Source organism: Aythya ferina (assembly GCF_964211825.1).
Source record: "Aythya ferina genome assembly, chromosome: 11".
Taxonomy (NCBI): domain Eukaryota; kingdom Metazoa; phylum Chordata; class Aves; order Anseriformes; family Anatidae; genus Aythya; species Aythya ferina.
In genome coordinates, this window is record NC_140307.1 from 20484313 (window position 1) to 20496436 (window position 12124).

At 48.4% G+C, this 12124-nt stretch overlaps 1 protein-coding gene across 1 annotated transcript in view; it reads left to right on the forward strand.

Annotated features, from left to right (window-relative positions):
- Positions 1-12124, forward strand: part of SHC4 (SHC adaptor protein 4) — a 32434-nt gene that overhangs the window by 1723 nt on the left and 18587 nt on the right. The window contains exon 2 of the mRNA XM_084531966.1: positions 6860-6930. Within this exon, the coding sequence (XP_084388092.1) occupies positions 6860-6930 (71 nt within the window). The remainder of the gene's footprint in view (positions 1-6859; positions 6931-12124) is intronic.

Below are 12124 nucleotides of genomic sequence, written 5' to 3' on the forward strand. Positions count from 1 at the left end.
GGCTGTGTATTTGACCTGAGGGAGTTAAAAGGAGCGGCCACCCCCAGAGCTAACACAGCATCCATTTCCAAAAGAATATCCGCAGACTCTTTGAGGAACACAGCCAAGCTGCAGCTCGAACAGGGGTTGTTCTGTCATAAAATGCATGTTGGAGTGGAAAGGACCACAGCGAGGGCTTCCCAGCCCTCCCAGCAGCCCCGAGGCATCAGATCGGTGCTGGCGGGCAGCACTGAAATGTTTGTCAGGGTGGGTTCTAGGACCTGTGCTGCTCCCTGCAGCACCTTCCCAGGGTGCAGGGTGCCCCAGCTGCCCATCTCCTTTGGTGCTGTAGGGCTGTGTGTGATTCTCCAGGTATGGAAAACCCTGCCTGTTCCTTCATGAGACACCCTGGAATAGACTTCTGGGTTTTTCAGCACTGTGTGCTGGCACTGGTATGTGCCACCTTCTGAGCAGCAGTGGCTGGCCGAGAGGGGACCAGGTGGCCTGAATGAGTGCCTGGGCTCAGGGTTTCACTCCCTCTGCCTGTGCCACACTCAGGAGCTTTCTTGTTTTCTTATCACTGGGCTTTATGTTTCTGCATTCAGAACTGGCCATTTGGAAAACCACTGCCCATACTCTGTGTTCAGAACTTCTGACCCTGCACACCTCAGTGCTTGTGTCTCATCTGACAAAGGCACTGCCAGGTGAAAACTGCCCGCTGCTCACATGGGGGAACCAGAGCCAGTGCAGCGCAGAGAGTGTAGTCTGAAAACTACAGTGTAATGGCTGGGCAGGCCAAAGGCTCCTGTCACTCTGGCTTGCGTTAGTTGTGAGACTGGCACCAGCAGAAAACCAGCCATGGGAAATGGCAACAAGTGCTGTTTGCATTTGTCTTCTTGTTAAAGACAGAAGTAGGAGAGGGCCTGCGCTTGGGGGGAGTCTCTCACAAACTGAACTATCATTGTGGTTGTCCTCTTGTGTTTATTTTTCTTTAAAGTCCAGTACTTGACTTGATAGCATAAGTGCCAAATGTGGCTTGTGGTGCTGGGCTTTTGCTCAGCTGACTGAAGTGGTGACACGGTGTCGTGTCATGGTGTCTCGGTGTCACGATGCACAGGCTTGTGGCACCTGCCTGTTCGTGGTACGGATATTACAGCGCCCACATCTGAGGCTTTGAAGTAGCTGCAGGGATTCAGATGATGAGGTGCTACTGGCACAGGCGCACCTACAGAAGGAGGTTTCTGGCACGGGGAGGAGAAGGTAATGTGCAGGGGGATTTCCCAGGTCTCTGTGGTGGCCCAGACCCGAGAGCAGAGGTAGCGAAGTGTTACCCTCCAGAGACCAGGCAAACAAAAAACGCAGAAGGAGAAGCAAAACCAGAGCCCAGCTTGACAGGAAGGTCAAGAGATGTGAGGAAGGGGTCGTCCCCTCCTGCTGCTCCCCAGGCTGCAGGTCCAGTATGTTTTTCTGCTGGTCTTTCCGGGGTCACGATGTTTCATGGGGAAATCTCTCTGAAAGGGTTTTGCTGGCAGGGACCTCCCAGGACAGCAGGGAAATGTTTTCCTGCTACTCTGCTGCACCTTGCTGCTGCTGCTGCTGCTGCTGCTGCTGGCGGGGTGGTGCGGGGCTGCATGAGCCAGCCCAGGAGAGCTGCGGGAGCGCTGCTAATGTGAGTCAAAATGCATTGTGGCAAAACACTGTGGTTTTTCAAACAGCCCCTTTAATGACAAGCAGGTAGGTAAGGAAGAAGCTTGGGGGCTTCAGAGCCTTATCATCACAGCAAGGGATACTAAACTCCTTTCCCCAAGCTTCCTTTCTCCAGAGATCTTTGGCTTTACAATCTTGAGTGGAGTCTGAAGAGGATTTGATGCTTACATGGAGAGCATCTGTAGGTATCTTGGAAAAACAATGATCTGCTGAATAAAAAGATCAAAAGCTGTCACCTACAGACTAGAGCAAGGCAGAAATCATCTTTCTGGGGCTGGTTTTGAGGAGTGGCATCTCCAGGTGGAGATGGCCACTGGTGTCTTGGCCCCTTGTCTCTCAGCCACGTCACCTGGGCTCTGTCAAGGATGTTGAGACCCCTGACTGTGCCTGCTCCCCTGAACCGCTTGTGTGAATAATAAAGAGCCCAAATATCGGTATTTTAACAGAGCCAGTGCAGTTATCCCCGTGCAGTTATCTTTAAAAACAGATCTTGGACTTGTGGTTGTGCTCCTCTTGAAGGAAGGAGATCAGCTCTGGTGGCTCATGGCTTCAGGGCAGCAGCCATGAATCATGAACCATAGGCTTGGGGTGCTGGGATGGCAATGCTGGGCTAGGCTGGGGGCTCAGGGGTGCAGCACTTGCTGGGGCACCCCTTGTCCCACAGCCATAATGGCTTCCGAGACCGATGCTCTTCTCTGGGTAATCATCCCTTAACACCAAACAGCACCTTCGTGGCCCACACTCATTTGCTGGGTCAGGTTCCTTTTGAACCATGTCTGCCACAGCCTGGCCCCAGTGCAGGAAGTGCTTTAGTGCTTTTTCAGCACAAAACTAAAAAGAAAGGGAAAATGTATGTGTGTATATATTAAAAAAAAAAAAGTGTGTGCATACATTTAAAATGTGTATATATGTATATATGTGCACACTCACACACATATATACATTCATTAAAATTCCCCTGTTTTTTTCTCAACATTTATTTAAAAATTGAAAACCCTTGAATGGAAGGGTCAAATTCTCCAGCAAATTTTCTGTTTAGCAAAAGCCACTCTTTGATACAAAAGCTGCAGCTTGCTGCCCCTGAAGAAGGAGTGCCACATGGCCAGGAGGAGTGGGACAGACCTGTCTGTCCATGTGCTGCTAGCAGGAAGAAGATGAGCACAGGACAGGCACGCAAGGAGGGCCTTCAGCACTCACCAGCCCCAGAAACTTCTGCAGTGCAGAAGCTTAAGCCAACACTGACAAACCGGTTGTGGCTTTTGATATGTTTAATGGGCTTTTATGAGCTTTTTTCTCCTGTGACATTGTCCAGGCTGTTAGCCATCTCTTTCTGCTAGAGTTTTTGTGCTCTCTGGTCCAGAGGGTACCAATGCCCTGCTGTGCATGGCTGCTGCCCTGGGCTGCCTTTGCCTCTCTGCTGGTTTCAGGAGGGATGGAAGAGCAGAGTTTGCTCCCAGCGTGGGGAGGGGCTGCTGCCTGCTGGGGGAAGGCAGCATGCTTGATGCTGAGGAGCGAGGTGCTTGTCTGCAGCAATTTGTGTTGCTCCCTGGCTGGTAGCTGGCCCCTCCACGACCTGGGGCACCCTATCAGAAAGAAAGGAAAGGGAGCCAGAAATGTGGTGGGATTCGCGCCAGCAGCAAGTGCTAAAGCGAACCAAGCATGCCACACTTACTGTTAGAGGCATGGGCTGTTTCTCCTTGGTGTGAGAGGTAGAGGCCAGTCTCAATTCCAGCACCACGCTCCTGCCACGTGCTGCTGGCTGCTGCTCATTTATGCCCAGTTTCCCTTCCTGCTGGATCCATCACAAGCTCGGTGAGTTGCCCAAAACCATCACAGCAGAACACAGCCCCAGCCCTGAGAAGCAGAGAGCCCCTGCCCAGGGGCACACTCAGGTGCTCCCCACCTGGCAGCCCTCATCCTGCAAGGGAAAAGGGGGGTAGGTGGCTCAGAAATCCTGTCCCATTACTTCAGAAATGCCTTGTTAAAGCAGTGCTGGGAAAATAAATGTCTGGATGGGAGCAGTATTCCCGCCATGCTCATTTGCACACAATGCTGCTGCTCGAGATGGGTTTCTGCCCTGGCATCTGTACTGTTTTTAGGGAATTTGAGTGCAGCCTAACCTACATTTGGGCAGAGGCTGTTTAGCAGCAGTGTGTTACCTCGTTGCCTCTGCTAGCAAAACTTGTCACCTGGATTCCTCATTAGATGGCTCTAGGGTCTGTAGTACTTGCTCTAGGCATTACTTATGAATTAGCGCCTGCTAACTAGTAAGTCCAATTGCACGGCTACAGCCGCGTTGTTTAATCAGGAGCTCCATCAGCTGCTGCTGGTATTGTTGGTGCCGGTGAATCACTGGCTGACATTTAGGCTGGAGCTGGAGCCACTGTGTTATGGAAAGGAATGAAACGAGACATGGGGCTCTATTAGAGGGCGCCTCAAAAGCTTATTCATGCAAGCCCTGCCCGGTGCATTCACATCTCCTCCCACACAGCCATCATCCTGCCTGCAGTCGTTCTCCATCATCTCTTGCGAAGAGATGTGAGAAGATGTGCATCTCCAGGAACCACCCTGCTCTCCCCCCGACGCTGCGGCATGATGAAACAGAAACATACCCAGATCATCATCCCCTTCAAACCCTGAGAGATGAAGCTCCCCCAGTGCAGATGCTCTCTTCAGCCCCAGCAGAGAGATGGGGAACAGAGCTTGGCACATGTTGCCATTAGAGGAGCTGTTCCCTTGCCAGCAGGGACAATGAGTGTCTCCTCTCTCTCCTGAGAGCCATTGCTCATCCTGGCAAGACCTCTTGATCCCACTGCTGTCAGATCTGTGGGCTTTGGAAGGCAAAATGCCTTGCTTGGACACCACACCTCATGTGCTCAGGAGCCCAGGCACAAGTCGCCTTTCCCTCCCCTCTCAAACCACGGTTGAACCCTCGATACCACTGTCCCTATGTTACAAAAACGCCTTGCAGGTAGCTGTAGCCCCTTATGGGGCGGACGGCTCTCGTGCAGCTGAGTGCTGCTGCAGCTGCCTGCCACACTCTGGTACGTTGGTTGTGTTGCTGGTCTCTGCAGGGCCTTCTGTGGTGGGGTTAATCTTGTCCATCTGTGTTTTTTAATTCTTGTTTCTTCCTCAGAGATGTCTTTTGTTTTCTTTAATAGGCTTCCAGTATCCCATTGTCTTTTCTAAGCACTCCCCAGGCTTCTCCCCAGCTCTGTGAGCCTGTTTTCCCCCTGCCCAGGGCTCTGTGGTTCTGCTGTACTCCTTCTGCTGGGATGGGGAGGTTTGGCTGTTACTGGCTGTGCTGGTTTAGATAGTCAGTGGCAACAAAAACAAATGAGAGATGCAGTGACGTGCCATGGTAATGCACTCCCCTGCTTAGGCTTTTAAGGGGAAAAAAAAGGTCTTTTGTGAATCATTGATAAGTTCAGCTTCACTCAGGGTCACTTATGCAAAAAAACAATATTGATTTTACATCTTTGCTTAGAGTAGCTTCCCACGCATCTGCTCAGGATGCAGTGGGGACTCACTTATCAGCATATGACTCACCTAATCCTCTAAATATTTCTGTTCTCAATGAGCACCCAAACAGCTTACAGGATGCTTGACCTTATCCTATAGGATCAGAGGTCTCTGCCATGCTATAAGCTGAGGCTCTAGACATATTTTCTGTGTTTGCTTTGTTCCCGTTAAGCAGGAATACCTTTAACAAGTAAGATAGCTCTCCGAGTCCTTTACAAAGTCATTTAATGTTCATTAGGGAAGCAGTTCTGCAAACCCTTCAGATTCTTATCGATGTCCTTCCAGGGCTCTGACCTAATTCTGGAGTTCTCCCAAGGGTTGCATTGCTATTTGGAAAGAAACCAAAACAGGGATAATACCATTGTTGTGGAATCCCTGCTTGACTGCAGACATACGTTCTCTTTTTAACACAGTCATTTCTGAAAATCTACAAAGCTGAAACAGATACCTAAATCCAACCCCGCCTGAACGTCCCAGCAGAAGAATCAATTCACGGGCAGCCTGGTGCAGAGGAGGTAAATACAGGGCCTTTCTATGGGCAGACAGTGCTTCCTCTGTCCATTCAGAACAAGAGGACAGAGTGTGCACGTCTGCTTGGGATTTCCAGTCTCTCTGATGTATCCCAGAAGCTTTGACTCTCTGCAGGAGAGGTCTGCAGGGGTGGGCTGTTGCTGCAGTCCATGGTCAGATTGGGATGCTCCCAAAAGCTCCATTCCCAGGCAAATATTTCGTAATGGAGCAGGGGGTGCCAACTGGGAAGCACAGACCTATGCCGACCCTGTGGAATGGAGATATCTGAGCACTTTAATAACAGAGATGGCTATCAACAAAAATGCTGAAGGAACTAGTAAGCTGTGTTTTAGTAGAGGTAAACTCAGCAGATAGATTTAGCCTGGTGCACTTCATTGAGATGAAAATGTTCCACAGGTTTGTGCATAATGTCAAAGGAGTCTGTGGGCTCACCCACCGTCACAATGTTTCTGAAAATTTGTCCTATGCAAATCCCAAATGAGTACAGAAAGAGCCCCTAGCTGTGCCCCATACAAGAGAAGTGTGAGACTCAACCTCTAATTCAAAGCAGGTTGGTTTATAGTGCAGGCTCTTAAGAGCTGTTGCTATGATCTTGAATTGCAACCCTACCTCCTTCATCTTCTGCAGAGGTTATTTGTCATCAGACCTGCAGCAGCATGGAGCCAGTGGTTTTCCTCATGCCTAGTAATGCCTCTCACTGCCCAAAGGGACGTTCAGCTCTTCTGCACAGAGGCTGAGTGCAGTGGTCCTGCAGACACCCAGACATCCTCTGCTCGTGGGAGAATTTCACTCCAGTATTCCTCCCAGCTCAATGACTCAGGCTAATCAGTGAGAATAACCTGAATTAGGAAAAAGGAAGGATTGAATTTTGTGTCTCCAGAGTGCTTTACTTCTTTTTTGTGCTCTGTTGTGGAAGTTCTGTTCTGTACACTTTTCAGTAAAACTAGATACATTATGAAGTTGCTTTAGAATGGCTGATTTGATTTTCTGTTTAGACTCTGATTCTGCATATATTCAGTGGACTGAAATCACATTTGCTTTCTTCTGTGACCCTTCCTCTTGCCTGTTTTGCAGATATAAACACAGTCATCATTTCTCTCTGTCTCTTTGTTTTCCCTAGTACATGGGCTGCATTGAAGTGCTGCAGTCAATGAGGTCCCTGGACTTTGGCACACGAACGCAAGTCACCAGGTAGGCACTGTCAAACTGAAATTCAGCACAAGAATTAAAAGCCTGAGTGCTGATTTCTGTATAAAGCCACAGGCTCATGCCAAGCTCATAGACTCTTTTGAATAGGAGTTTGCATGCTTTATTTTTCTTTTCCCCAAGTGATGACTTGAAATATTTGATCATTACAATAGGCTATTTGCACTGGGGACTGAATTGTTTCAGCCACAGACCTCATTTCTCTCCCAGTTCTTGCTTTGGATATGGAGAGAATGCCCCTGCAGTCGCAGCATGGTACAGACATACCCAGCAACTTGGGTTCTGGCAGCAGCCAGGCCGTGAGTGTGGGCTCAGCACTGCCACTTGGCTCACCCGGGGTGCAGGGTGAATTTGTGGGTGCTGCCACAGCCTGGTGCTGCTGCGGGTGGCCAAGACACTGAGCCTGGGTGCTCACAGGCATCTCTGCTGCTGCCTTCTCTCTGCTTCACACCTGATGCAGAGTGGCTAATGATTTTTTGTCAGATATGACATTGCTTGGCCCTGTTTGCACCAAGGCCAGATTCAGTTGGAAGTGGAGACACAGGGAAAACATGCTGAAATGCAGTAATTTCCAGAAGTACTTTGAGCCTAAGCTTCCAGGCTGCAAATCAGAAAAAGATGAATATTTTGGTCTCAGATACACTGGAAATTAGTTTAAACATGAAATATTTTGGTGGTCTTTCAAGAAGCTTGCAACTTCTGCAGCTTGCATTGCTGCCAGTCACTGGGTATAGACTATCAAGGTATGCATGTGTGGGGTTCTTGAAATGTCCTGTCAGGAGCAGAGCAGCCCAGCTTTATTTTTACTCATATAGTCCCTGTGTCTGTAAGTGCATGCAGGAGTACTTTTCCAAATAAACACCTTTTTCCCAGCTCAGAGCTGCATGCTACTGGGGTGCACTCATGGTCCTGCAGTATGGCTCCCAGCACCCTGGCCCCTGTGCTTCCAAATGCTTCTTGGAGGGCTGGCTGCATGCAGAGTATTTTTGCACTGCCTTGTACATGTTCCCTCCTCCCCTCAGCCATTCTTCTGGCATGGCTCATGCTGAGGATGCCAGAAGTGTGGTTTAGGCTTCCTGTGTCTGCCCAGCTCTTCCTTCCTGCTGGCAGATGATTTACAGATGCTCTTTTGCTTCCTGAAGTGTTCATATCAAACGGTCTGGAGACAGGAAAGGAGCATGAAGAACTATGTGTTAAACTTCTACCTATTGGCTCCCAGAGTTATCAGCTAAAAGGAAGAAACTGAAAAACTGGAGTCCTTAAATGCCTATATATTGCACTCAATCAGCAGTTGTTGACAATTACAATCAGCACAAGCACACACTGACCCAGTTCCTGCACATGTATATGAAGAAGTGCCTGAGATACAAATATAGTTCCCTCACCCTAATTGTTTACTGACCAAAACCAGAAATGTGGTAGTTTTTTGCCCAGAGTAATCAGGCTGGCATGTTCAGACCCACTCATATTCATCAACAGCATAAGCCAGAAAGTGAGGTTATCTCCTGTTTGTAAGATATGGACTGTGTGTATTGCTACACTTAGAAAACAGAGATTTGGACGATTTGTCTGGAAAATAATGAATATGAATTACTGCCTAAAGAGAAGTTGCCAACTTAAATTTGGCCCAAATAGTAAGGTTTTGTTAAACAGGGCTATGTGAAAACTTAACAATGGAAATATTTCCATCACCTACAAAAAATGCCACTGCTGACCTTAAGAGGCTCTTTTGTGTATGAGAAATTCAAAATTAAGCTGTTTGCAAACCGAATGTTGAAGTGCTGAGCTCATGCATGTGAACTTTAAAGTTTGATCGATTACAAACTAAGTGACAATAGCATTGATTATTCTATTGTTCTCCCAGGCGAGTAACTTTATAGATGGCCTGCTCAATACAACAACCAAAGACTTACTGGAAATGGTTCAATTTTAATAATTTGTGTTATTTGTACTGGTAAAACCGTATTTTTCTCTGATGGCATTTCAGTAAACAAAGGGCCATGCTCTGTTTTAAAGTAATGCAGACAAGGTCTCTAATTATGTCTCTTCCCTGCCTTGCTGCATGTCTATTTGCATTCTTAGTCTTCTGATCTCTAAAATTAAAGCTATTTTTTACCTACCTAACACGCATGTTGGAAAAGTCAACAAACTGATGTTTGTTGAAGTGTTGTGAGGAGTCAAAGGAGTTGAACGTGAAGGATTTACTTTCCAGTTTATTGCCATACTTGCACTTTCAGAGTCACTTACCAGAGATGGTAAGAACTGGGACTTCCAAAATACGTTCTGTCTGGGCACATAAGTGTGATGTTTCTGGGCAGCATGCAGACCTACCTTCGGACCTGGCACAGGGCGAAGGAAGGTGAAAGTGGCCTCCCCAGTGATGTGAATGACTTGTGAGACCGTGGGGGCCTTCAGGCTGAATGACTGCAGTGCAGCAAGGGAAGAGCCAGGCACTGGGATGCTCTTTACCCTTGGCCCTGGCAGCTGTGTGGTGAGGAGCTTGGCAGAGGAGGTTTCGCTGCAGCAGTTTTCTCTTCTAGCTTTCTGACAGTCTGCAACCCAAATTAGCAGGCTAATGCAGTGCTGAGATGCTGCCCTCACCCATGGTGAGAGCTGCAGTCTGGGCTGGTGACTTCTAGCAGACAGGCTGGTCCAAGCACTGGGGTGACAACATCCTGAAGTCCTGCAGCTAAAGCTCACAGAACTCACCCGCCAGTGCTGCAAGACGTAATGACAAGGGTGGGTGGCTCTGAATCATCTCACTGTGATTTATACCTCACTGTTGTCCATTGTGGGAAAATATACTCCAGATTTAGATGAATTTAAGAAAATCCTTGTTCCCTTCCACACCAGTTGGATCAGCTGGTTTTAAATCCAGTCTGTAGTAAACTCAGGGTCATTTGCATTCAGCTGAAGCCTTGCTGGGATGGGCTAGACCCACATGTAGCACTGCTGAGTGCTGTGCAGGGAGACGCCATGTCAAACCCAGCCACGAGTTGTGTGCCTGGCTCCCAGGGCTACAATGTGAGGCTGATGCTGTCAATTTTCCAGGTCAGCCCTGCCCAGGCGGTTTCGCTGTGCCACACATCTTTGTTTAACTGAGGGTGGGAGACTCATCATAGCACTCTCTTGCTCTTATTATGTCCCTTCTGTTTCTCAAAAATGTGCGAACCCAAGTTACATGGAGATGACAAGAGCAGTGCCAACAAATAACAATAAGGGTAGCAGGCTCCTCTGCTCGAGAGGCTTTTTATTTTTAAGGGTGGTCACTGTGAGCACGCCGTGCTTTCTGCTGACAGCACAAGGCACTGGGGCTGGAGCCCCTGTGCTGTGGAGGTGGCAGCTCTGCCTGTCCCACACCTAAGCCGGACCCTGACTTGCCCTCCCCTTGTCCAGCTTTTTTCCTTTTATGCGTCTTCCAGTTCTGTTAAATCAAGCTTGGTATCTGGACATTTATGGGAAAGGGGATTCTGTATCCCAGGTCAGGGCACTGACTTGCAATCTTGGAAGTAGTCAGGCAGTGAGGCTGGGGTGAGGGGTGGCTGAAACAGGCTGGGGTGAGGGGTGGCTGAAACAGGCTGGTGGAGCAACCGGTCGAAGAAGGCTGACTTTGTTTGGGAGATTAATTTCAACTTTGTTGAGACACACAATCCCTTTCTGTTAGATAGTGTAGGCAGAGCCCTTGATGCTTAAAAGCAAATCTTAAGCAGCATGCTTACTTGCTTACATCAGCCCTTCACTCTTCTTTTGCTCTCATTTGGGGAAATAATCAACAAAGCGGCTCTCTGTCAGTACTGTGCTTCCCCTCCTGCACGCACGCTCGAAGGAGCGTCTGTGGTGGGGCTTACTCCAGAGGTGCAGCCCCAGAGTAGAAGTCTGGATTTGACTGTACAGCTGAGCTGATTTAAAGGTTACGAGTGCCAAAAATGGGAGTGACAAGGGCTGCAGAGCCCTTGGGCCTGGGTGAGCAACCACAAGTCCACTCTGTCCCCGGCTTCTGCAGCGCCCACTGGCTGTAAGGGGTTGTGGTGCTGGCCCAGCTCAGCCCCGGAGCTGTGGAGCTGACCATGGTTGCTCGCTCAGGAGCTGACCCAAATCTCTCCCTTTCATTATGAAAAGCAAAAACTTTCTGTGCAAATTACCAGTGGTTGGTTTATTGTTTTTGCATGGGCACCACAAGACTGACAGACAGTGATGCCACTCCACATGGCAAGAGATGCCCAAGTTGTCGAGGAGCAAGGTTTTCTTTGCCTTAGCCTAGAAGAACGATTTAAATTCCTCACAGCTCTCCTGATTTCATTCTGTAGTTCCCGGGTCAAGAGGAATTGCCACAGAGTATGTCAGTGGAGTTATCACATTCAGTGTGATTTAAAAGAAAAACAAACGCAAAGTGCTTTGCTTTGGGATGAGTGACAAGGAGGAGAGAAAGGAAAAGCAGCAACATGACTGGAATAACAAGGCCACATCTGCTGCTGCTGTCTCCGATTTGGCAAGTGTAAAATGGACAAGCAAATGCCTGAACGCATGAAGCTGCACATTCGTCTGAGAACAACTACAAGGCCTACACAGGTGTATGCCATCTGGCAGATCTAAAAGGAGAGACTTGCCCAAGCAAGTGACTGAAAACAAACAGCTGTATGAAGGAATTAATAGCAGGTTTCCAGGAAGAAGGCACAGAAAATCCTATTTCAGTTTATCACGGTTATTTCCAGAATTTCTTTTCTTCCTAGTGTGCAGTGTCCAGGTCAGGCCTGCCTGCCCCATGGGAGTGACTGAAATGGAGAGGTATTCAGTTATAGCAGCAAGGTGTGTCGTGGTTTAACCTGGCCGGCAGCTAAACACGACAGCCGTTCGCTCACCCTCCCCCCTCCCTCTCTGGGACGGGGGAGAGAAATGGAAAGTGAAGCCCGTGAGTTGAGATAAAGACAGTCTAATAAGACAGGAAAATAATAATAACAATAATAATAATAACAACAATAATAATAACAATAATAATAATAATGCAATGATGATAATAATACAATGATGATAATAGTACTACTACTACTAATGTGTACAAACAAGTGGTGCACAATGCAATTGCTCACCACCCGCTGACCGATGCCCAGCCTAACCCCGAGCAGTCCGGCCCCCCTCCCCCCGGCTAGCCACCCCTATATATTGTTTAGCATGACGTAAG